The 26,909-nt window shown below is 43.0% G+C and overlaps 2 protein-coding genes across 3 annotated transcripts in view; both read left to right on the plus strand.

Moving 5' to 3' along the window:
- SYNPR (synaptoporin) overlaps nucleotides 1-7,612 on the plus strand; it is a 207,827-nt gene extending 200,215 nt beyond the window's left edge. For both annotated transcript variants that reach the window (XM_048488507.1, XM_048488508.1), the window contains 2 exons: nucleotides 572-763; nucleotides 4,869-7,612. In XM_048488507.1, the coding sequence (XP_048344464.1) occupies nucleotides 572-763; nucleotides 4,869-5,156 (480 nt within the window). In that variant the 3' untranslated portion in view covers nucleotides 5,157-7,612. The remainder of the gene's footprint in view (nucleotides 1-571; nucleotides 764-4,868) is intronic.
- A 12,217-nt stretch (nucleotides 7,613-19,829) lies between these two features.
- SNTN (sentan, cilia apical structure protein) lies at nucleotides 19,830-24,352 on the plus strand. The gene is made up of 4 exons (XM_048490714.1): nucleotides 19,830-19,989; nucleotides 21,420-21,454; nucleotides 22,139-22,278; nucleotides 24,009-24,352. The coding sequence occupies exons 1-4, from the start codon at nucleotides 19,880-19,882 to the stop codon at nucleotides 24,162-24,164; spliced, it is 441 nt and encodes a 146-aa protein (XP_048346671.1). The 5' UTR covers nucleotides 19,830-19,879; the 3' UTR covers nucleotides 24,165-24,352.
- The last annotated feature ends 2,557 nt before the right edge of the window (nucleotides 24,353-26,909 follow it).

A 26,909-nucleotide genomic window follows, 5' to 3' on the forward strand; every position in this document is an offset into this window, starting at 1 on the left:
GTTAATATTATGAACAGAATGGAAGACCTATTATCTCTATATCATCTATCAAAGTACTAAAAGATGCCCCTCACTTCATCCTTTTCATGCATGGTAATGGAAAATGTTAACCTACTTCAGTGGTTATAAGTGAGGAACAGAAGTTAGAGCTTAGCTTCACTTCCATTTCAAATAGCATGGGGGGTTGTCTGGAAGTAGCCTGGGCCAGGATATTCTGATTCCTTTCATTTTGGGGCCTGAAATTCCCATCATCCTCCAAGTGGCCAATTTTGAGTTTCCTAGTTTTATTTTCTGATGAATTATGCATGTCACAAATGGACAAATGGATGGGCATGTGGATTCTTTTATTATTATACATGCATAGTGACAGAGAGCCAAGGGAATTCTTTTGTCATGATATCTGATTTGGATGAGGGTTACATGGGGGCGGGGGGTGGAATCTTTGTCCTTACCACAAGTCCTCCTGGCCACAGGAGCTGGCTATTGTTGGTTTCCTTCCTCTTGAAACAGATTTACTGCTCTGTCTGCATGCCAGACACTCAACTGCAGTGTTTGATCTGGCTTTCTGTAGGACTTCATCGTGACAGTCGTGTTTTCGTTCATGTGGCTGGTGGGTTCCTCTGCTTGGGCCAAAGGACTCTCTGACGTGAAGGTCGCTACTGACCCAGATGAAGTGCTCTTACTGGTGTCAGCTTGCAAACAACAGTACAACAAGTGCATGCCAGTGCGCAGCCCTGTTATGTCAAGTCTGAACACTTCAGTGGTAAGTATGACATTTATTAAAAGAAAAATAAAATACTATATGTAAAGATACAGGCCTTTTCTAGGATCATCTGAAAGCTCTCCCCTGCCAAGCCATTAGCGTCCATCATGAAGCTCATTACTGAACACAGCTCTCTGTGATCATAATTAAGAGTATTATTAGAAGCAACGAACTATAATCAAAGTACCTGACTGTACTAAGCATGTACAGTTTAAATGACAAGCTTTTCTTACTGCAGCATTATTAAAAACAAATCAGAAGGCTCTGGTTGCATTTGACTATCAAGATGCCTTTGTTCAAATGGCCCACATAGCATGCAGAATAATTTGATAATTAGAAGGTCTTGAGTTTGGAGCAAAGGTATTTCTTGTTTGCCTGTGACTATGGGCATACGAAAGTATCAACTCTATGTATTATTTGTTTTGAGGTGTCATTTGTCCTTTAGGATAGTGCAGTGATGGCAAACCTTTTTCTAGACCGAGTGCCCAAATTGCAACCCAAAACCCACTTATTTATTGCAAAGTGCCAACACAACAATTTACCCTGAATACTGAGGTTTTAGTTTAGAAAAAACGGTTGGCGTTACTCAGGAGTAAGCTAGCTGGTAGTCGGTGGCTTTGCTTTGAAGCAACCATGCAACTTTTCCAATGGGTGAATCACGACCCTAGAAGGGTTTACTCAGAAGCAAGCTCCATTGCCAGCAACCGAGCTTACTCCCAGGTAAAGGATCGCGCTTTAGTTCTTTGCATGAAAATCAGTGGGGCTTAACAGGGTTACCTACACTGCTTCCCCAAAACTAGGTCTTAGGTTTAATGCTAATAATTGAGCCCAGTGGCCCAGGCCAGCCTAGATGTGGGGGGGGGGGGAGGAGGACTCTGTTTGCTCGTGCCCACAGAGAGGGCTCTGAGTGCCACCACTGGGATAGTGTTTACCTTAAAAGTATTTTCAGTAGCTGCACAATATGGAAAAGTTAAGTTGTTGGCTCATATCCTCTGAGAATAGCTCTTTGGTGAGCGAAGCCATGCCTCAGTCAGAGCACAGGATCAGGGTGGAAGCAGCCTTGGCAGATTCTAAGCAGGAATCTTGCAGAATTTCAGAAACGATCAAGTTTTTATTCGAGCACAAGTTTTTGTGGACTACGGCCCATTGTATCAGTTGTGCATAAGGTAGTAGTCACAACTGTTTCGCCAGCGGGTTGCAACTTGAGGAAAGTAAGCTCTAGAAAGTTTGATTGCAAATTAGGAGTGGACTGCCCCACAATGTGGCACTTTGATAGTCGGCCTAACAGTGTCCCTGGGGTTCAGATCTGTAGGGGGAAGGAGTTAATTAGGGTTCCTAATACTGCCTTGGCAAATACCAGGAGATTTGGAGAGCAGAATTGGAAATGGCAGAGTTTGGGGAGAATGTGATGTTACTTCCAGGTAATGGTCTAGGCTGCCTTCCCTTATTTCTATGGTCTGTACCATAAAGACTAGGAGAAATTTCTAGAGCATCACTATGTGGAAGCCATTCTGCCTCCTACCCAGTTCATCAGGAGCAAGGAGGTGGGATTGGGAGCTGCTAATTCCCTGTGCCAAGGGGTAGATAGGAGGCCATGGTTAATGCATCCTTTTACTCCTTCTTCTTGCCCTATTGCTTAGTTGCTCTTATTGACCTTTGTCATTCTGGACTGATCTGATGAGGTTTGCCTCTATGTAAGTATGAAATGACCTTGAAATACTGAGCCTGTTGCTCAAGTATTCTATATATTTATAAATATTAAAAATTAAAGTGTAGTGTAGTGGTTAAGAGCATGTCCAGTGATTAAGAACAGATAGACTCTAATCCGGAGAACCACATTGGTTTCCCCACTCCTATATTTCTTCTGGGCCAGTCAGTTCTTCTGAACTCTCTCAGCCCCATGGACCTCGCAAGTTTTCTATTGTGGGGAGAGGAAGGGAAAGAAGTTTATAAACCACTTTTAGTCTTCTTATGGGAGATAAAGGAAGGGTATAAATCCAAAATCTTCTTGTTGTTGTTCAGTCTGACTAATCTGAGATGCTTTTATTACATACTAGGCAGGGGGAAAGTAGTGCAAAATTCCAGTGCAGCTTAGATGTGGGTCCCACTTCAAAAGACTTGAGAGCTAGGCTAAAATGTGCATGCATGTGTGTGTGAGAGAGAGGATAGTTATGAAATAAAAATGGTAAATAGCAAGGTCAAGTAGCCAAGAAATGCAGAGTGAGAAATTCAAAGGCAATCAAGAGAAGTACTGAGACCACTCTCGATAGCAGTAATTGGCAGCCTCCCTAGTTTTGCTATGTTAGTCAACTCTGCTAATGGCTAAGAAATCCCGAGGAATCCTTGGGAAATGGTATCAAACCTCTTTATTTCTATTTGAACTGTTTTATGCTGGAGGCCACTCTGTTTTCCTGCCTGCATTTAAATTTTAAATAAATGTATCTCCCCCTTTATTTTCTGCATTTTATAGCCCTTCTGTTACCCAAAGTGGCCTTGACCTGTGACCTTTTAGTTTGGGGAATTAGTGGAGGGACAGACCTTGTGCTGTGAGGGCGGGGAGTAAACTGGGATCTTTACCACCAATTTATTCATAGTTTTTCCCTTCAGAAATCCACAGAAAACCAGAACTTAATTGAAGTTTAACAATTTTATTAAAGAACCAAAAAAAAGGGTACACATACAGTTTGGCAACAGACACACACGCATACAGAGTTTCAAGGAGCCTGTGATATAGATAGAGATGAAGACTAGATTGGGAATAGCAGAGGGTGTTCATTACGTTTTTAGCAGAGTTGATGAATTTACAACTCAGAGCATTCTGATTCAAAGTAAGGTTTGATGGTCCTTTGGTAATAGGACAGGAAAAATTATGACTGGATCAGCTGGGGAAGAAAGGACTCAGGAAAGCTGGTTGTGTTGAGACAGATTAGCTCTTGCATACTCTTTGTGAGCTAGAGGGCAGGTGTGGCTTTACCAAGACTGTGGCCTTTGCTATCCAGATTGCAGTGGCAGAGGCTTCAGGAAAGGCATTGTTTGCTGCTATGCATAGTTGATTAGAGGAACAGAGAGGAATGTTGCAAGCAGAGGCAGCTCTTTTGGGATCAAAGTCCAGAATTAAGATTAGGCGTCCATTTAAGTCTGAACTGTCTATGACACCAACTGAGAGGTGACAGGGAGAGCATATCTCAGAAACTCCCCTCACCCATGGGCCTGCTTGCCAACACTTTGACTCTCCTGTAGAGACCTTTATTTTTTTATGTCTTTGTATTTATAGTGAACCTAGTGAGGACCCACTACATGCATTTATAACAAAATGAGCCCTGATTAACAAAAGTGTGTTCTAGAATTAAATTAAAAAAACACCTGGTAGTCTTTACTGCACTAGATTAACCATGCAACCCTAGGCAGAATTACTAGGCTGACCAGACATCCCGCTTTTGGCGGGACAGTCCCGCCTTAAAACAATTTGTCCCACATCCTGCGGGTTTTTACAAGTGTCCCGATTTTTGGAAGGCTGCCGCACTGCCTTCTGGGGCGCAAGGAAGTGAGGCAGGCTCCCACGCGCGCGGCCGCAGGAGCGCACGGCCTTCTGGGGCGCTCCAGTGTGCTCCTGCCCCCGGGAGCGCCCCAGAAGGCCATGCGCTCCTGCAGCTGCGCGCGCATGCCTTCTAGGCTGCTCCCGGGGCAGGAGCTCACGGCCTTCTGGAGCTCATGGCCTTCTGGGGCGCTCCCGGGGCAGGAGCACACTGCACCTTCTAGAAATCCGTTTCCCGCCCTGTGGCAAGGGCAGGAAGCGGGGCGCTAAACAATCTTGGCCTATCAACGGCTGCGCACGTGCGGGCCTTAAGCAGTCTCCTAACGACCCTGCTGCAATCTTGACTGCCCGCCTACCCGCCCGTCCCGGTTTACAAAGGTGGCCATCTGGTCACCTTAAGAATTACTCCAGTTGATTTCAGTAGCCTTAGACTGGGGTAAGTCTGCATAGATTGCACTGTAGCCTTCTAGTTTCCCAAATTACTCCTTCAGCCACAGTTCTGAAACAGACAAGCAGCTAATTGTTGAAATCACATCAAAAACTTAATACCTTTCTTTGCTTCTTGTTTAGGTCTTTGGCTTCTTGAACTTTATCCTCTGGGCAGGAAATATTTGGTTTGTTTTTAAGGAGACTGGTTGGCATTCTTCAGGCACGAGGTACCCTCAAGACACCATGGAGAAACAATCCAGCAGCTACAACCAAGGAGGCTACAACCAAGATAGCTATGGGCCAAGTGGTGGGTATAACCAGCAGGGAGGCAGTTTTGGGCAACAAACCAACTATGGCCAAGTGGGTGAATTTGGCCAACAACAGAGCTTTAGCCAGAGTGGCCCAACCTCGTTTGCTAATCAGATTTAGCACTGGCAGAGTTCGGAGAATTCTTACCTTGAGTATTATATGTAGAACGTTGAAACACAGTGGCAGCAGATTTTTGAAACTCTTAAGATAAATGTGGCAGAGAGTTTAACGTAAATCAAAGATCTATGTGTGCCAATCAGGGAAGAGAGTTTTGGTTCTTGTCTGTTTATATACAATGCATTTTCTCCTTGTGAGTAGGTGATGGATGACATGTTCATCACAGGTGGTGGATTGGAGTAAATTATTGTTGTATGTACTGTATAGATAACTTTACAGTTGTTTTGTATTGTACGGTAGCACCATTTTGTAGTCTTGAGTCTACAATAGATGATATGCATAACACAATGGAATCTGCATTTGATTTGTTTTTGCATTACAGTGAAGAGCAAAATATGTCTCCATATAATTTCTGAAAAATTCTCTATATATCACAATGCATGCACTGTAACGCTTAGGTTTTCAGCATTGCCTGTATATTACTGTTAGTTCCTCCTATTTGGTTTTTCTTAATTTAAAAAAAAGTATTGAAGATCTTATTAAACTTCATAAATTAGCAGCATGTCCTAGAGCATGAAGCAGCAGAATTTTTACACCAACAGAATATTATGAGCTGCATACATGGAATCTTTTAATAACCACATCTCCTAATTCGTTTGTTCAATATGTTTTAGAGAATGTATGTAAGCCTATTTTATATACTTTACAGAACCGGATCAAACTCTGAGCGTTGCATATAAGTAAAACGATTTTTCCTCAAAAGGGCATTCAGAGATATATATGCTGTAAATGAATGGATTATTTTCTGTTTCATCAAATTCAATATTCCTTCGACAAATCTGTATTTCTATTGATGTTTTGTGACTCTTTGAACTGTGAGCTGTGTAATATAAGGACCAAGTAACTGTGTTTACATGTTTACAGAGGTAATTATTTAACTAAGGTAATGGAGGTGCAGATATCAGTAAGTGAAACTATGTGGGTGGAAAACACCACGTTGATTGATAGGCACAACACACAACCAGTTGTGTGCTGTCAGGCTGTTGATAAACAGTACACTACAAAATAACAGAATTTCCTATATTGTCAATAATAAGGACAGAATGTGTTTCTGTGCTGTTTCAAAACTGCTCCATGTCTGTTCAGTCCAGTCATTAGGATGAGTACTGGATTTGGTGCTATCAGTAAGTAGAAGGAGAGTGTCAAATGTAAGATCTCAACCACCAGAAACAGAGGGCCAGTTTCCTGGCAAAATATACCAGGGGCATAGCTAAGTTTACAGGTCACGCTGGTTGCCTGTTGCCTGTAATACTTCCTAGGACTGTAGTTTCCATTCAGCTACTGCTTCTCAGAGAGAATTCCTTCACTCCATCACCAGTGAACAAAGTCATAGCTGCTAATGGACAGCTAAGCTGTCTTTCCTCCAGCAACAGACAGATTCCCACAGTGGCTTTTCAACTTTTACACTGCTCAGTGGAAGTCAGTTTGAAAGCAACCTCTGTGATATAGCCAGGAAGACTCCGCTCTGATTGCACTATTGTGTGAAAAGGTTTTCAGGAGGTCCTTCAGGGAGCGGTCAGATGAAGCAAACCATTACATGCATAGCCAAACTAACACCTGGGCTAAATTATACACACACTATCGAGAGCCGTCTGTTTTCGCATGGCATATCTGCTGGTAAGGGTTGCCACAGATGTTTGGCATGTTGAGCTTGTTGCCTCAGGAATACACCACAGGAACTCCATGATGATTTGACACAATCTTTTTAGACCGTGGCACTTTGCACATTTGCATGTTGCTCAGAGGAACCAAGGCAGCCTCTGGGTTCTGGTTCCAAACTGCGGACAGGAATTGAGACTCTCTAGCAATCTGTGAGTCTATGGCTCTCCTGCATATTATCATTTGCATACTATCATTTGCAAGAGTTAATATTTATGGAAAGCACTCACACCGGACGTCACGTCAGTGCCCATGAAGGTGAAATATGCCTTGGACCATGCCTAAGCCCTCCTCCAGTGTTAGCAATTACCAGTATATGCTTGTACAGACATACATATTGCTGGAGACAGGTAGGGTAGAAAGGGTTCTTAGAACCCTTCCTTTACTTTGCTACTAGTCCAACTAACTGGACGACTCATTCTTGGGGTGAAAAATGGCTGATGATGCCTGATATAGACCATGAGAGATACTGTAGTACAACAAAAGTCATCTTAGCCTCCATTTGCAGCCTACAGCAGAACACACCATAAACAAGCACTGAACATCTGCATTTCTAAAGACAAAAAGTGTATCGGTCTATAATATCATTGTATGAGTTGTAAATGTTCAAAGCATCTTTTAGCATTAAGCAGCATAGTCAACTATATGATTGTTGTAACCAATGTATGGCTGCTCGGTGGATGAAACAATATTGTGATATATCTATTTGATCCTAATAAATAAAGTTTATTGCAAATGGTGCTTGCTTGAAGATGTACCATGCTGTAAAGAAAAAGAAGAAAAGAAGAGTTTGGATTCATACCCCGCCTTTCTCTTCTGTAAGGAAACTCAAGGCTCCTTTCCCTTCCTCTCCCCACAACAGACAACTTCTCAGGTGGAGGAAGGGGGCTAAGAGAGTTCTGAACAAATTGTGACTAGCCCAAGGTCACCCAGCAGGAATGTAGGAATGAGGAAACAAAACAGGTTCATCAGATAAAAGTCCGCTGCTCAGGGTGGAGGAGTGGGGAATCAAACCTGGTTGTCATGCCCCCAGAGAAGCTCTTGCTATTTTCTTATTAAGTCTCAATTGTCCCTTTAGTTACAATGGGTTTAGTTCTTTTGTGTAGTGTTCTTTGGGAGGGAGCTGTAGTTAGACCCTGTCCCTTTAAGAAATTTTTCTCTCTTTCTCACAGTACTGAAAATGCTGGGGGGAAGAATTAGGACTAATAAAAGCAAACATTTCTTCATGCAACGCGTGATTGGTGCTTGGAATATGCTGCCACAGGAGGTGGTGATGGCCACTAACCTGGACAGCTTTAAAAGGGGCTTGGACAGATTTATGGAGGAGAAGTTAGTGTATGGCTACCAATCTTGATCCTCCTTGATCTGAGATTACAAATGCCTTAGCAGACCAGGTGCTCGGGAGCAGCAGCAGCAGAAGGCCACTGCTTTCACATCCTGCATGTGAGCTCCCAAAGATATCTGGTGGGCCACTGTGAGCAGCAGAGTGCTGGACTAGATGGACTCTGGTCTGATCCAGCAGGCTCTTACTTATGTTCTTAAATCCCCCTAGAGGCAGTCTTCCTTTCATTACCCAGTATTGCCCCGGTTTAGTTAATTTAGTCTTACATGCCAGTGGAGTTGGAAGGCTACAATATCTCTTACGTCTATGGTGTATAGAAGGGGTCTGCAACCTGTGGCTCTCCAGATGTTCATGGACTACAATTCCTATCAGCCCCCAATTGGCCATGCTGTCAGGGTCTGATGGGAATTGTAGTCCATGAACATCTGGAGAGCCACAGGTTGCAGACCTCTGCTATAGAGAATCAGTTAAAGTGTTAACAGAAAATAGAGTCCAGATAGAGGACACGGAAGGAACCAAGAAAAAGCATAGACAGTGGACTTTCTTGGAAGAAGTCAAGAAAGAATCAAAGTCTTAAGTTTCAAGTTGTTCCAGTCAAGCAATTATGTTATTTTAGTCAGACCTTGGGAACAGTGAGGGTCTCATTTCTTCTAAGCAATAAAACCTCTCTTTTTTTGAACTGTTACATCTTGCTTGTGAGTCTCCCACTCTATTCTGGCCGAGTACAGGACACCTAAGATATTTTACTTGGGGAACAGAACACTGGTTCTCCAGATTACCTGCTCTTAACCACCAGAAAACTTAATTATACATACCCCTGCATCTTCTTAACAAAGACATTTTCAGTCTTACACAAAGCATTCTCTAATTTCAGGGAGAGAATAGCACTTCCGTCAGAACTGTCGAGTAGAATTATACCCGCATCATCTCTGTGTGCTGCCTGTAACGGATCAGCATAAATCAGTGTATGTGTAGCAAACTTTCAAGTTTCGTGCAACAGTTTAAACAGGCAGACTGGAAAGGTTGCAGCATTTTAAGAATGTACAAAATTACCATGGTTGATTACAAGCGAGCATATTGCGGATAATGGACTAGTTTCAAAAGCAAGTAATGAATAACATTTGCATTTCCAAAGCATTCAGCCTTTACAGGTAAGGCAAATGGATTGCAATGGTTATAATTATTTTAAAATCCTTGATTAAAACATTGTCTATAACGCTAGAAAAAGGTATGACTTTTTGAATCTTTCGTCAAGAATTCCAGCTTGCAAACGGGTGCTGACCTTTCCATGGTATGCAGGAGCTCCAAATTCACAAGCTATTGCTTATCAGCCATGTAATTTTCAATCCAGGAAATCAGTGCCACCTGCCCAACAGGAATCGCTGAGAATGGGAAGGAAAACACAGCAGTTCAAGTTCATGGGAAGGAAAACACAGCGGTTCTTTCCTTCCTTAAGGCCTGGAAAAAAACAGCAAGACCAGAATGGTTGAACAAAACAGATGGAATGGATGCTGAGCAGCTGGCTGCTTAATTCCTTTAGTCAGGCCAACACTTAGCATAAATGACTGAATACAACATATAAAAAACAAGGAAGGAAACAATGAATCATGGCCTATTTTTCAGACCAAGTTGCTAAATTTGGCATAACATTGCTCCCAGTAGCCGCACACAGTGTGAAAAACCTCTAACTTACATGATGGTAAAAGCTCAAGAGGACAGCCCAAAGGAAGTTGGCTGCTACCGTGTTTCCCCGAATATAAGACAGTGTCTTATATTAATTTTTGCTCCCAAAGATGCGCTATGTCTTATTTTCAGGGGATGTCTTATTTTTCTGTGTTCTGTTCATCGGGCATGCTTCCAAACAAAAACTTTGCTATGTCTTACTTTCGGGGGATGCCTTATATTTCGCACTTCAGCAAAACCTCTACTATGTCTTATTTTTAGGGGATGTCTTATATTCGGGGAAACAGGGTAATAACAAGTCCTGCCCATTATGTTACAGGAGGAGCCTGCACTTTATAGAACATCCCCACTTGTTTGCCTGTAGTTCTCTGTCTTGGCCTCACCTTTTTCTTTAACATATGACTGCTCAGTTCTTCAAGGATGTATCCCTTTTACTTAATTAATTACTTACTTATTCATTCATTCATTCATTCATTCATTCATTCATTCATTCTTTAACATTATTAGCCACCCTCCCCCAAAGGGCTCAGGGTGGCGTGCAGCAAAATAATATATGATACAACAGTCATTAAAACCCATGACGACAGTATTACAATTTAAAACCAGACTTTACATGCTCAAATGGTACCAAAGACTAAACTTTCAGTTTGAAACTCTGTGTGTGTGTGTGTGTGTGTGTGTGTGTGTGTGTGTGTGTGTGTGTGTGTGTGTGTGTGTGTGAGAGAGAGAGAGAGAGAGAGAGTGGTGCTGTCAAGTTGCATTTGAGTCATGCTCAGGTCTTGCCGATGTGAGGGCTGTGTCATGGCCCTGCCATGTCTCTTTCAGGGTCACTCTTAAAGGGCGACCTTGGGAATTCTTTGCTCTGTTTCCAACTTGTACCAGCCTGTTTCTTATCTCACTTGTTAATGGTTTCTGCAGCTGGGAGAGCGGGTAAGTTTTGGACACCTGTTTCTCACTGACTGAGGAGTGTGTGCAAGTGTGTCTTCCTGCCCAAAGGTGGAGTGTGTGTGTGGGGGGGGGGGGGAATGATGCTGCCACTGTGGGGGATGTAATGTTCCCAATGGATATGTGCGTGAAATGGGGACAGCATAGATTGCAGACCGTATTTTACTCTACTGCCCCTCCTATAACATACCTAGAACAAACCTGTTATCACAATTGTTGACTAGCAGAGAAGGTGCCTCTAACTTGCAGAAGGTTATCTTCTTACCAGACATCACTAGTAGTGATATGACTGACTCAGCAGCCAAATTTATTGATTCTTTTTACAACTCAGCCCTCCAAGGGAAAATCTAATATCTCCTTTTTGTGGGTGTGGTTGGTCTGAATGAATTTTTCCGTCTAGGATATTGTACTGATATGCCAATAAAGGCTGATTTGGTTTGATTTGATTTGAGTATGCTGAGAATCCCCTTTTAGAAATCCATGGTCTGGTTCACAGTCCACAGTTCCCTGGATTCCTTGGGAAGAACCAATGACATCACAGTTTTACATGTGTTTATATAAGCAATCCCCGAGATGGTATGCTATCTGTGAAAGTTGAGTCCTGCTTTTAAATCAATTTTAGAAACAAGCAATTGTGTGCTGTTGTTGCAACTCACATGAGGAAGAATCAGTCTAGCAATAAAGATACCGTTAACTACAGCTCCCAATTATTAGGTATTATCTATTAGGTATTATCTATTTTTCAATAATAGCAATTTTAGCTATAGTTCAGCTGTGATTTGTTGATCCTCATGCCTATTGTTAAGCTCTGAATAGAACATAAGAACTAGCCTGACTGGATCAGACCAGAGTCCATCTAGTCCAGCACTCTACTCGCAGTGGCCCACCAGGTGCCTTTGGGAACGCACATGCAGGATGTGAACGCACCTTCTGCTGCTGCTGCTCCTGAACACCTGGTCTGCTAAGGCATTTGCAATCTCAGATCAAGGAGGATCAAGATTGGTAGCCATAGATCGACTTCTCCTCCATAAATCTGTCCAAGCCCTTTTTAAAGCTATCCAGGTTAGTGGCCATCACCACCTCCTGTGGCAGCATATTCCAAACACCAATCACACGTTGCGTGAAGAAGTGTTTCCTTTTATTAGTCCTAATTCTTCCCCCCAGCATTTTCAATGAATGCCCCCTGGTTCTAGTATTATGAGAAAGAGAGAAAAATGTCTCTCTGTCAACATTTTCTACCCCATGGATAATTTTATAGACTTCAATCATATCCCCCCTCAGACGTCACCTCTCCAAACTAAAGAGTCCCAAACACTGCAGCCTCTCCTCATAAGGAAGGTGCTCCAATCCTTCAATCATCCTCGTTGCCCTTCTCTGCACTTTTTCTATCTCTTCGATATCCTTTTTGAGATGTGGTGACCACATGGATCAGCAACTGTTATTGCAATTTTTAAAATCAATGCTCAGTTAATCATATCCAAAATTTATCTACTTGCATGTTGAGCAGATATTTTGGTCCATATTCCTTGTTTGTCAGAGGTATACTACCTGGCCTACATAGCACCAAAACTATAGGCTTCCCTATCCAAGGAGACCTATTCTATCATTTCCCTCTGAGCCTTCAGGTGCCAGGTTTTTTCTATTTATTTAAGGAGTGGCATACAACATTGAATACACCTGTCTTGATTTGGCCACAGACTGTTCTGTATCAGAATCTCCCCTGTTACAGTACTGTAATTATAAAAGAATATTGCTATCCTTGTTCCTGGTTGAAATTATTACATCCTCCCTAAATTAAAAAATGTTCATTTTCCTACCGTTTTTAATATAGTATTTGCTCGAAGTGCTTGATTATCCCCACACCCAATCGTATGCCCGGGAGTAAATGTCATTGAACCCAGTGGGATTGGCTTCTAAGTAAATACGACGAGCATTTCATTGATTTTTTTCTTCTTCAAAAATGCCCGAAGGCAAGGATTTTAAACAGCAGCTTGCTTAAAGTGAGAGAATTAATTCACTTGCGGAAGGAAGTTGAGAAGAATCTCCAGGCATCTAATGGCTCTCTCCTGGGTCGATTCCCCACCCACCATTAGATGCGCGCTCATCACGGCAAATACCACGGGGTTCTGCAGCACTCCCCACTACACCAGCAGTGACAACGCAGCAACAACGCAGTCGCCCCGATTCTGCTGCTCCTCCCACCCCTCAGCGCACGTCATTTCGGATCCTGGTTGGAAATACACCTTTTTGAAACCGCGCACCGAACACGGAGCAGGGGTCCCCTCCACTTTCACTTTTGAAGTGGGGAAAGGCCTCTGGTATGAGGGTGAGGAACAGTCAAGCTGCGAGGAAAGCAACGAAGTTCCTTTTGAGATCACAAACAATGCATTCCTATGCAGAAATGCTCCAATTTAAGTTTACTGAAACTACTAGGCTTAGACTGCAGTAACTCTGCATACGAGTATGCTGTTGGTGAGGGAAAGGGGGCCTAGCTCAGTGCTAGAGCATCTTCTGTGCATATAGAAGACTCCGGGTTCAATCCCTGACTTATCAGTTAAAGACTAATTGTTCAGGCTATTATTTATCCAGTCAAAAGGATCAAGCAGAAGGTGATGTGAAGGATCTCTGCCTGAAATCTCAGGGAGCTGCGGCCAGTCCGAATGGACGATCCTGACTTTGGTGGGCCATGGGTCTGATGCAGTATATGGCAGCTTCAAGGGTACACTTGCATTTTCTAAGACAAAGACAAAAGACATGATCTAGAAAAGGTGAGGATAATTCTGTAAGCCACCCCTGCTGTGCAATATTAATTGTTTGCAAAGTGGAGACGCTGGAACAACAATGTAAAGGCAAATCATAGCATCACTTCCCTGAGAATAGCTCTGTTACCTCACAGTAAATCAATATGAAAGAGCACAGGTCGCATTATTAGATGACAGCACCGAGCTGTACCTTTGCAATATGAATCAACACTGTGACTGAGGTGCTGTAATTCTGAAGTAGCTCTTTTCTTTCAGCATGAGGGATTCTTCCTGAACCATAGCTGGAATGGAAGTGATACACTGATACGTCCCCTCTACCCACAGTCAGACACCAATTACAATGCGTCTTTGAAATGACATCCTACCTGTTTTATCTTCAAAAGGCATTTATTAATACTGTAGTCATTACTGACCCACAGAGTTCAATTTAACTGTCAGAGCTGCACAAAGATGGGTTCTCAACTGAAGAGCATAATAGATTTCTAAATGGTTTTATGCGAGGGAGGGGCTGTAGCTCAGAAGAGCCTCTGCTTTGCATGAAGCACGTCCCACATTCAATTCCTAGCATCACCTGTTAAGAGAACTTGTTAGCTGGAGACAGGAAAAATCTTTACCGAGGCCTCAGAGAGCCACTACCTACAAGAGTAGGCAATACTGACCATGAGACACCGGTGGTCTAATGGAGTATAAAGCAGTTTCACCTGCTTGTGTCTGCTCCCAATTCTTGCTATTCAGAAAAGAAGAAGAGTTTGGATTTATACCCCCTCCCCTTTCTGTCCTGTAAGGAGACTCAAAGGGGCTTACAGTCTTCTTTCCCTTCCTCCCCCCCCGCCACCCCCACCCCCACAACAAACACCCTGCGAGGTGGGTAGGGCTGTCTAAACTCCTGCCTAAACTCACTGAAATAAGTAGATTTAGGCCCTTTCAACACAGACATTTTAAAACGTTTTCAGGCAGGAAATGAAACGTTTCCTCCGTGGAATTCCACATTGGTTTTTTCTCCTTACGTTCCAAAAATGTTTCATTTCCAGCCTGATAACAATTTATGTGGTAATCCTTTTACAACCATTCTTTTCTCTGAAAAACGTTTTCTCTGAAACGTTTCCAAAATGTCTTCTCTTACTGTGCGGTCAAATATGCATTGTTTTATTTTTCCCACTGCATTTTCCATGCCTTGGTGCCATCCCTGAACTTCCCCCTCGGTGCCATTTTATCACGTCCTGAGCTCATTCCATTCCCCCTCACCTCTTTATTTCCATCAGTTCTGTTGGATTTTTTTTTTTAATTTGGGGTTAAATCTTCAAAGCAACAATGACACACAGCAACAGAGAATCCAAGCATCAAACAGCCAAAAAAAGAAAAAAAGAAAGAATCCCCTCCTGGGGGTCATGAAATGTTTCAAGAGGGTGAGAAGAAATGCTTTCCAAACACTCTGCAAATGTTTTAGACGACTTGTGCGGAACAGGCCTTATATTGGACTAATTCCACACATGACTGCAATGCAAGTGTCCATCAGCATAGTATAATATTTTGCTAAGTTCCTCAGCTATCTTGGGTTAGTTCTTTCCAGTCCTGCAGTCAAAGTATTTGGGATTTGCAGAACTATTTCAAGCTATCTGAACAACCTTGACACCCACCCTGCCCTCCATTTCATATCATAAACTTATGACTCCCCAATGTAGAACTGAGGGTGTTCTTCTGGGAGCAGCAGTGGCATAGTAGCTAAGAGCAGTGGCTAAGAGTAAGTGCACTCTGATCTGGAGGAACCGGGTTTGTTTCCCCACTCTGCCACTTGAGTTGTGGAGGCTGATCTGGGGAATTCAGATTAGCCTGTACACTCCCACACACGCCAGCTGGGTGACCTTGGGTTAGTCACAGCTCTACGGAGCTCTCTCAGCCCCACTCACCTCACAGGGTGTTTGTTGTGAGGGGGGAAGGGCAAGGAGATTGTAAGCCCCTTTGAGTCTCCTGCAGGAGAGAAAGGGGGGATATAAATCCAAACTCCTCCTCTTCTTCTTCTTCTTCTTCTTCTTCTTCTTCTTCTTCTTCTTCTTCTTCTTCTTCTTCTTCTTCTTCTTCTTCTTTATCAAGAAATCAAGTCCCACAATGGTGCCTTGGTTATTGGTTGATGGTCCAAGTCTAAAGCTGGGCACATGAACCCCAAAGTGAGATTGGGGATTAGACAGATAAAGGAGATTTGTGGAGGACAGGTCTATCACTGATTACTAGGTAAGGTGATCCATTCACATCCAGAAGCAGCTAATCTATGAATATCAATATTAAGGGCAACTGCGGGGGAAGGTCTTAGCTTCTGTTCCCTGTTAGTTAGTCCTCCCGGTCAACTGATTGGCCACTGTGTGACACTGGATGTTGGACTGGGTTGTGACCACTAGTCTAAACCAGCAAGGCTCTTGTGTTCTTGTAGTTTCTGTGCCTCACGGTGAGGGGAGAGAATATGAATTATTGTTCAGACTAGAAGTCAAGACTTTCTTGTCATTTTCAACTCGGCATCAGATTCCTAAAATTAAATTTCTGTGTAAAAGTAATGTGTTAATTGAAGAGATAATGAGCATGGATTCCATGAGTTTTGGCAGTGATATCGTAATTATAGGCTGTCTTTTATTTATAAGCTTTCCTGCATAGAAGTCATCAGAGAACTAAAAAAAATGTTTAAACCTTTCCAAAGGAGCAGGAGAAAAGTTGCTTGAAAGATGAAATACATTAAATCGGCAAGAAGAAGATAAGGAATAATTACACACACCCCATTATCCCCGAGAAGCATCTGTATTCATACTCACTTCAGTAATTTCCTTTTCAACTAAATGAAGCAAAAGTTTAATTCTTTAGGCCATCTGTTGTGGCTTCCTTTTTCGTCATCATGTTACTTAAAGTTTTACTCTGGATCAGTTTGGCACTGGCACTTACCAGTCCACAGGAAACATTTGTAGGAAGTCAGTGATATCGTCAGGAACTAGACTTGATATTTGCAATCCAAATGTCAATTTTGTGTAACCTTTTTTATGTATACGCTGAATGTAGTGGGCCCTTTTCTCTTCCTTTCCTTTTCCAGGGACTGGAGCACCTTCCTTATGAGGAGAGGCTGCAGCGTTTGGGACTCTTTAGTTTGGAGAGGAGGCGTCTGAGGGGGGATATGATTGAAGTCTATAAAATTATGCATGGGGTAGAAAATGTTGACAGAGAGACATTTCTCTCTCTTTCTCACAATACTAGAACCAGGGGGCATCCATTGAAAATGCTGGGGGGAAGAATTAGGACTAATAAAAGGAAACACTTCTTCATGCAACGTGTGATTGGTGTTTGGAATATGCTGCCACAGGAGGTGGTGATGGCCACTAACCTGGATAGCTTTAAAAGGGGCTTGGACAGATTTATGGAGGAGAAGTCGATTTATGGCTACCAATCTTGATCCTCCTTGATCTGAGATTGCAAATGCCTTAACAGTCCAGGTCCAGCTCAGGAGCAACAGCCGCAGAAGGCCATTGCTTTCACATCCTGCGTGTGGGCTCCCCAAGGCACCTGGTGGGCCACTGCGAGTAGCAGAGAGCAGGACTAGATGGACTCTGGTCTGATCCAGCTGGCTTGTTCTTATGTTCTTATGTTCTTATGTTCCATGTTGCTTGTTTTAACACTGATTGTAGTTAACTAGGCTGAATAACCCTGAGGAGTCTCCCTGGCTCGGAGAAACAGGATATGCCTGTGGGCCTGAAGGGGGGAGGCAAGGCAGGTGGCTGTATCTATCCCTATTGTGGCCTTAGAGGCATCTATGTTTCAAACAACTATTTTTTACACTTTCTCTGGGAAATTGGGAGGAGGAACTCGGACAGGGATAAAGGGGGTCCTGGGAAGCCAGCTAGCCAGAACTGGCTTTCTCAAGCTAGGTACTTGTTGTCTTTCCATAAAGACTACTGATCAAGCATTTTGGTCTCACAACAACCCCGAGTGTTGTAAAGTTCAGCTGGTTGTTCTCCAGAGGTGGGATCCAACCAGTTCTCACCACTTCTCTGGAAGTGGTTGCTAATTTTTTCTGAGTGCCGAGAAGGAGTTACTAAAGCAACCTCCCTGCCCAATAGGGACTGGAGGTGTGTGTGTTCAGTGGCGCCACTGTCTGAATCCCACCACCATCGGAACCTGTTATTAAAATTTTTGGATCCCACCACTGTTGTTCTCCCCTTCCCAACTCTGCTGTTAGCTTATTTTGAAAATGCAGGATACCACCTGATGGATCTCATACCATAGTGGTTTACCATTACAAAATTGCAGGGGGGGGGGGGATTAAACTAGTTTGCCTTGTAGCAGTTTGATGAAAATCAAGTAGGGGTTCAAAATGTTGGGTTATGAAAGATAAATTGCATTAAAGATCATGATCAGCATCTTTTGGATGCTTTTTATCTTGTTGGATTGTTGTTGTTTTGCTGGAGTGCAATAATGTCATTATGTAGGCCCAACGTTACTATAGCATGTGTCTGCGCATTAGTATATCCATTTACACAGGCAGAGTCATGACAAAGAGCAGTTCGAAAGGTTTCTCCACCAAAGCTCTAAGGCAGGTGATACAAATTTTAAATACCATCAGTCACACTGACAAATAACAAAGTTCAAAGAAAATCTGCCCTGAAAACTGGAGTTGTCCTACATATGGTGAGCGAACCAACAGAAATGCTGATCAAATAATGCCAGAGCTGTGTTATTCTGTTTTCCACTTCATTGTGGAAATACAAAAAAATTTACTCTCCTTTTTCCAAAATAGTAGAACCTGAGGGCAGTAGATTGAGGACAAACAAAGGGAAATAATTCTTTACACAGTGAATGATTATAATGTAGGATTTGCTACCAGGGTATGTAGTGACTGATGGCCATAGGCATGGACAATTTAAAAAAGGAATTAGGCAGATTCGTGGAGGTTAGGCTGCTATGGTGCTATCAATGGCTACTAGGCATGGGGCCTAAAAGGAGCCTCCACGTTCAGAGTCAACCTCTGAATCCCAGCGCTAGGAGGTGACATAGGTCTCTATGCTCTGCTATTGGCTCTCCAGAGGAAATGACTGGCCACTGTGTATGGCAGGAAACTGGATTAGATGGATCAGTGATCTGATCCATCAGGGCTCTTCTAATGTTCTTATTATGGCAGGTGACAACCAAAGAATATCAATCACCCTTTTAAGAAGGAAGTTTCTAGCCCTCATGACTGTGAAGGAAAACTTGGAAGTAGTGATCAAGAGCATGGGTTACCAGTGTTCAGTGGCTGGGATTCATTTGCCCTGCATTATGAACTATCTCTCTCCCTCATCTATTACTCGCAACACACAGCACACAACATTTAAAGCACTTTTTGCCGTCCCCAGGTCTGATACAGGTCTATCAAAACTAGGACAAAGAGGCTAAGAGACAGCTTCTGCTCTAGAGCTGTGGCTATGCTGAACTCCGTGGCTTCGTGTTGATGTGTTTGGGGCTGTGTAGGGATGGGTGGAGGAAGGGGAAAGTGAGGATGGGGTATGAGTCTGAAATTGTGTGCATCAAGGAATGCTGCTGTAAATTTCGTTGTGCGTGCACAATGATAATAAAATGCTTATGCTTATGCTTATGAAAGTCAATTTTAATGCCTACAATAATTCCTTTCAAAATGCTTTCTTCCATTGACCATTAAGATTCCAGGGGGTTAGTTAAATTATTGCAGAAAAATGAAACAACAGGAAGGAGTTATGAGGCTTATTGTAGATGCATCAGATGTATGGCATATGACTTTATGTAGTACATGTGTGTAAACACACACACACACATTCTTATATTCTGTAGATTTGACTTCTCTGTATCTTTGGCATTTCATGGCCTTTGGGCCCTTCTGCTAATTCCCCCCCCCCCCCCATAGTTATGTGGGTAATTTTTCATTGAGCTGATGGAATGGGCAGTAGCCATTTCAGTTTATGTTTCAAGAAATCTATTAGTCTGAGGTGCCACAAAGACTGCTGTTTGTCCTAGGAGCCAGTCAGACTCACAGGTACTTTCAGCACCAAGGGGGGAAATCTCCCCTGGGTTATAAACAATGACTAATCCTTCAACTGTTTTGTGGGACTTTCCTTCAGACAGATTTATGTAGCCTTCATTGGGACACCCAGCTCGCCTTTCCATGACTGAGCGGCCCAGTCAGAAAGCAGGCTGAGCCACTTACCCTTCACAACACAAAGGCTGGAGTCTGCCTGTTTGCAATCCCTCGAGTTGCTTAGAGATCATAAACAGTGCTCAGGCTGTAGTGAAGGATGTGTGGCTGTGGCTCTAGTTCTAGGAACCCAAAGTCGTATTCTCTAAAACAAGCAGAGGAGTCTTCGGCAAAAGACAAAACCTCCAAATCAAGAAAAATGCCCAAACGGTAAGCGACAGTCCTGTTCTCTTCTCCTTTCCGATCACCAGATATTTGTTTCAAAATGTGTTATTTATTTTGGGTAGGCTTGTATCCTGCATCTATGTGTATGAGGAGGATCCACAGTTTGTGGGTAGAAGTCTAAATAATTCCTTGTTCTTTAGCAACAATAATCTTGTCAACTTGGTCAGAGATTCTTTCAGTCTTTGTCTAGGATTGCCAACAGGCCTGTCCTGTCCCTTTAATAGAAGCTTAATGAGTGTGAAAATGGGCAATTGAAGATCTTCACAGCATGGAGATGCATAACATCATCTGGTTTATTTAAAAAATCCTATTTAGTCTCTATTAATCAGGACGGACATTTTTCTTCAGGCCTATTGCCAACCTAGGCAAGAAACATCACTTATCTTCTTGCACCTCCATGGTATATCCTGTGTTCTTTTGAAGCACTTATCCTGTAGACCCATTTTGGGCAGAAAGGAGGGCAGGGGAGGTCTCACAATACTAAAACCAGGGGGGCATACATTGAAAATGCTGGGGGGAAGAATTAGGACTAATAAAAGGAAACATTTCTTCATACAACACATGATTGGTGTTTGGAATATGCTGCCACTGGAGGTGGTGATGGCCACTAACCTAGATAGCTTTAAAAGGGACTTGGACAGATTTATGGAGGAGAAGTCGATTTATGGCTACCAATCTTGATCCTCTTTGATCTGAGATTGCAAATGCCTTAACAGACCAAGTTCTCAGGAGCAGCAGCAGCAGCAGCAGAAGGCCATTGCTTTCACATCCTGCATGCGAGCTCCCAAAGGCACCTGGTGGGCTACTACGAGTAGCAGAGTGCTGGACTAGATGGACTCTGGTCTGATCCAGCAGGCTAGTTCTTATGTACATGGAGGCAATCCCTGAGTTTTGGAACAGTTCAGGAATCAAGTTAAAACCAGAGTTGTCACAAAAAAATGTTTCTTAGGTGTTATCTGAGGACACAGTAATCAATTTATAGATACATACGTAGTGGAGAGGGCCTAGCTCAGTGGTAGAACATCTCTTTTGCATACGGAAAGCTTGCGGTTCAATCCCCAGCATCTCCAGTTAAGGATCATGTAGCAAGTGATGTGAAAGCTTGTGCCTGTACCCTGGGAAGCCTCTACCACTCTGAGGAGACAACACCAACTTTGATGGCCCAAGGGTTTGTTCAGTATAAAGAAGCTTTACATGTTTATGTATGTTGAGATAGGAATTCCACATGGATGTTCCATTCCCATGTTAAGGCCTTTTGTCTGCATGAGAGCAACTTTTATAAAGGAGACAGATTAAATAATAAAAGCTTCCTGCTATCGTTTTATAATGTTATATCCATGGAACAGTACAAACAGAAATCCAACTCTTGTCAAAACTAACCCCATAGTAACAGTATCTCTCTATTTTATTCCCAGTGTTCCAATATCCAAGCAATTGGCTTCCATCAAAGGTAAGGTGACTTACTCCAGTTGTTTGGAATATGCTGCCACAGGAGGTGGTGATGGCCACTAACCTGGATAGCTTTAAAAGGGGCTTGGATAGATTTATGGAGGAGAGGTCGATTTATGGCTACCAATCTTGATCCTCCTTGATCTGAAATTGCAAATGCCTTAACAGTCCAGGTGCTCGGGAGCAACAGTCACAGCAGGCCATTGCTTTCACATCCTGCATGCGAGCTCTCAAAGGCACCTGGTGGGCCACTGCGAGTAGCAGAGAGCTGGACTAGATGGACTCTGGTCTGATCCAGCTGGCTTGTTCTTATGTTCTTATGTTTCCTCCTGAGTACTGGGACAGCATCAGGGGTGGGGCTGGAGATCTCCTGGAATTACAGCTAATCTCCAGACGACAGAGATCAGTACCCTTGGTGAAAATGGCTGTTTTGGAAGGTGGACTCTATGGCTCTATACCCCACTGAGCCTGGTGTCACCCTTCCCCAACCCCCACCCTTCCCAGACTCCATCTCCAAATCTCCAGGTGTTACCAATCCAGAGCTGACAACTCTATTGTCAGGCCTGTTTCTACCTCAAGTGTATTTTCCTGATGGAATTAGGCTGATCGAGTCTTGCTAAGTCTTATCTATGGTCTTTCTGGAAAGTTCTTTTCTATAATCAACTCATGTGTTATCTTTCCTTAGCTCTAGGGAAAGGCTCCGATCTAGAGAAGGCTGTTACTACTTTAGTCTTAGTGTACAATAATGCTGCAGACGCTGAGGGGAAACTCATCAGATCTGAAGCTAAAAAGTTGCTACAAACTGAGTTTACACATTTTATACAGGTAAGAGGATAGAAGTGAATTTGTTTATGTATGTGTTTACAACATTTGTATCCCACCTTTCTACCCTTAGAAGGGTCACCAAGGCCGCTAACAACGTGGTGAGGTGGTTAAGAGCAGGTGGATTCTAATCTGGAGAACAGGGTTTGATTCCCCACTCCTCCACCTGAGTGGCAGAGGCTTATCTGGTGAACCAGATGTGTTTCTGCACTCCTACATTCCTTCTGGGCGACCTTGGGGTAGTCACAGTCTTTCAGCCCCACCTACCTCACAAGGTGTTGTGGGGAGAGGGGGAGAAAAGAGTTTGTAAGCCACCTTGAGTCTCCTTATAGGAGAGAAAGGTGAGGTGTAAATCCAAACTCCTCCTCCTCCTCTTCAATATATTAAAATCACATTTTTAAAACCAGCCAACCACCACAACAACACATCATTAAAACATTTAAAATCAGAGCTGAAATACATACAAAGACACAAAAACAGTGATTAAAATATTGTGTAGGAAGGAGGAATCACTAAGGTAATACCAAACTAGGCTTCACTTTGTGGTGGAAGACGCCAATAGAAAGGGACAGATTAATCGACCCCAGGAGGGAGTTCCAGAGGTTTGGCACCACAACCAAGATGGCCATCCTCTGGATTGTCAAATGTCTAAACTCAGAAGGCAGGGAACAGGTTCAAAGGGGAATTGGTGGTCCTTAGCTATAATTTGTCTTTAGGCCTCTTATTACTATGGATGAAAATAGACCTATCAGTTTAAAGGGGCATTAATGATATGTTATTTATCTTCATGCCATGAAAGGGTTCATCTGCACATTACCACATATGAACACTGTAGTTCTGAGTACAGTTATAGCCATCGGTGGACTTAGAAGAGTGATTCTGCTTAGGACTATACTGTAAACATCTATTAAAAGGAAAATACATTTTTCTTCAGGCTTGTTAGCATGCTTATTCCTCTGAGGGTCCACACAACTAGCCTAAAACATGACACACAAACACACAAATACACACACCAGTCTCTCTTAGCGAGGAGATTCCACACAGGGGTGCCATATCAGATCTATTAATCTGGGAGCAAGATACGTTTGAATATATCTATCCCTAGATACATTAAAGATATTTGTTTTTTTTTAAAAATAGTGTTTTAGGAGAAGCCAGTCTGGTGTAGTGATTAAGAGCAGTGGACTCCAATCTGGAGAACTGGGTTTGATTCCCTACTCCTCCACACGAAACCTACTGGGTGATTTTGGGCTAGTCACAGTTCTCTCAGAACTCTCCCAGCTCCATCTACTTCACAAGGTGTCTGTTGTGGGGAGAGGTAGGGAAGGAGTTTGTGAGCTGTTTGAGACTCCTTAAAGGTAGAGAAAAGCAGAATATAAACCAACTCTTCTTCATTTGCTATGTCTCAAAATAACTACATCCACTTTGAGTACCCTTTATTTTAAGCAGGGAGATTTGTGAATTCAACATGCATACTAAATACATGAACTCATGTAATGGTTCTAATGATAACATTCACCTTGTAGAATCAGAGATCTGGGTAGTATTAAGGAAAAATTACACGTAGTCTGAAGTAGCAGGACTCTACTGCCCATCTTTTAATTCGTTAAATGAACCTCTGATCCTGCAACCTACCCATGAAGGATGTTTTCACTGCTGAGCTGTTGCCCTCATTAGTCCTGACGAAAACCAATTCCATATTTTGCCACTAAATAATTCAACTTACTTTACAGGGGCAAGAAGGGAAGCCAAAATATCAGGAAATCCTTGCCAGTTTTGATGAGAACAAGAATGAACCGATTGACTTTGAAGATTTTATGGTTCAGACACTTAGTATCACTCTGATGTCTGATCTCCTGGAAGATATCAAAAAATGTGCGAAAAAATGAAATTCTAAGAAGACTGGATAGAACTGTGAGGGAAAAGTGATCGATAATATTATTTTACAGGAAGTTCTAGAACTGAAGATTTCCCAATGGTAGTTTTATTAGAATTGTGTATTAGTGAAAATTACTAGGAGATTAAGGAAGAAGTTTTATCTACCTTTGGAAAGTAAAGATCAGCCTAATCCTATGCAGACTTACTCTAAAGGAAGCCCATTGAATTTTGTGCAAATGGCAGATTGCAACCTAAAGCTGGAGTGTATATACTCTTACTGCATGGGATTAACTGGAAAAAAACCACTTTGGATAGACTATTATGCAGTGGGGTACCTAGGAAACTGGCGCCCTGTCAAAACCTGGGTTTGATGCCCCCCCAATGGGCGGAGGTAGCCCTGTCCACTCGGCTGGGGGTTGCTCTGCCCTCCGGGGATTGGGTTGCTCTGGACTCTGGGGAGATTGTCCTCCGCAATGGTGGGACTCCTCCACGACGGCGGGAAACTCCTTGCTCATCCTGCCTTGCTTGAGGGCCACCATAGAGAGTTGGCAGGGCTAGAAATCAGGCCGACCCCATGTGACTTTAAATTCCTGCACCTTGGGCAGCTGCTGAGTTTGCCCAATAGGTGGTACGCCATTGCTATTATGACAACAGACTAAGAACATCTCACTGTATGGTAATGCCCCTATTTTAATTTAATGATAATTGAGCACAACTAGGTGCTCTTATGTATTTATGCTGTGGTGATTAAAGGGAACCTCCACATTCAGAAGTAGTAAACCTCAATACCAGTGCTAGGACCAAACTAGTGTCACATTTTTATAAGCCCCCCATCCCCAAGAGAGACCTTGGCATCTGTGACTTATTACTGTCCTCCAGAGCAACTGGTTGGCTGCTGTGCAAGAAAGGATTGCTGGACTAGATGGACCAGGAAGGCTTTTCTGATGTTCACATGTGCCGAATTTGTAGTAGCAAAAACTGCAACAGACTTAGAAGAGTACAGCTTTGTTTAGGATGGCACTGCCATGGCCACACCAGATGTGACAGGAATGCAATGGTTTCACCCCCACTATGTAAGACAATGGAGGCAAGAATTCGAAAATAGGAATTCAGATGTGCATGATCATCTTGTCCCCATTCGTCTGAAACCGCATATCTGCGTAAATCATCTAATTTGCTCATATTCTGCATAACATGTTATATAACCAAAAAGGGAAGAAGGTATACCTGCCTCTACCATATGGGCAAGAACCCTGCTAAAGGGGAGATATAAATCCAAACTCTTCTTCTTCTTTCATTCATATGAAAAAAAGTCCCTAGCTTCTTTCCTTGCAGTGCTCCTAAGAGGGAAAGTATACAGTGGGAAGGGCTAGATATTTTTAAAAAGCCAAAGCTAAGTATTCAGAAAACCTATTCATCATATTATTACAACAAAATAACAATACACAATTTTTGATTTTTTAAAAATGAAGACTCAGTGTTCCAGGTGAAAGGAAGATGGCCACTGATGTGACACTGGGGAAGAGACACTGTGGGGTCACGTGCCACGTTGGAGTCCCATTGCTGCTGCACTGCATCACAGCTGCACCAGAAACCACACAAATCTGTCTCTTGTGTGGAAATTGGCTTTGTCTAGTCTTGAGCCACTCAACTGAGTTATAGAGGAGGATGTACACAGCTCTGGGTTACCTGTTGAATCATGGCTAAGGTTACCAACCTCCAGGTGAGATTGAGACTTCTGGAACTGGAACTGATCTCCTGACTACAGAGATCTCCTGGAGAAAATGGCAGACTTTCTGACATCACATACCTGCAGGGTTCCTATCAGCAGAGTTTAAAGCAGAGTCACTCTGGTAAGATGAGAAGGTTTAGTAGTCTTCTTGCACTCACTGCAACCTTCTACCTCTCTTAGAAAAGAATACTCTGCACACAAGATGTTCTTTCCATAGGAAGGTTTTTACTTTAGCCGTTGCAAGGTTACACAAGTCTATTCTATACAAGACTATACAAGACTATACAAAACTCTTCAGTAATAACAAAGTTCAACACACACACTCTGAACTTAAACTCTATCTCTATCTGAACTTAGCATAGCATATACAATGCATACATCCAACAGGATACTTTCCCTGCCCAGGCAACAGCCTCTCATTGGTCTAGAGCAGGGGTCCCCAAACTACGGCCCGGGGGCCAAATGTGGCCCCCTGAAGGCATTTATCCGGCCCGCCAGGCATGGCGGTGATGGCTCCATTCATGTGCAGTGGGGGCTCGAGGGAGAGGAGGAACCGGCCCCAACGGCTGTTGATTGCAATTACATGATGGCACCCCCAAATCTCCATGAATTTTCTGACCCAGAGTTGGAAACCTTACACATGGCAATGCCTGCTCCGCCCTTCCCTCTCAGCTACTCCATGTGTTGCTCTCAGGCTTTGTGTTCCGCCTCACTCCCATTGGCATCAGCCAGACTGGTGAATCGCTCGCTGGCTGCTAGGGAGGAAAGAACCCAGGAAGATACCTGATCCTGGGTTAGATAGAATGCTTCATTGGGAAAGTTCTGCTTTTTCTTTTTTACAGGGGAAGGTATTCCACAGCCTCCTCAACAATATTTGGAGCCCCCCCCCCCCTGTACTTGACATACTTTGGTCACTGTTCTAAAAATAGACCATAACTGAAAGGCTGAAAGGTGAAATCAAGCATTTTACAATCATTTGTGCATAGGAATTTGTTCATAGTTTTTTTTAGTCCGGCCCTCCAAC

The sequence above is a fragment of the Sphaerodactylus townsendi genome, linkage group LG03 (genome assembly GCF_021028975.2).
Source record: "Sphaerodactylus townsendi isolate TG3544 linkage group LG03, MPM_Stown_v2.3, whole genome shotgun sequence".
NCBI classification, from domain to species: Eukaryota; Metazoa; Chordata; class Lepidosauria; order Squamata; family Sphaerodactylidae; genus Sphaerodactylus; species Sphaerodactylus townsendi.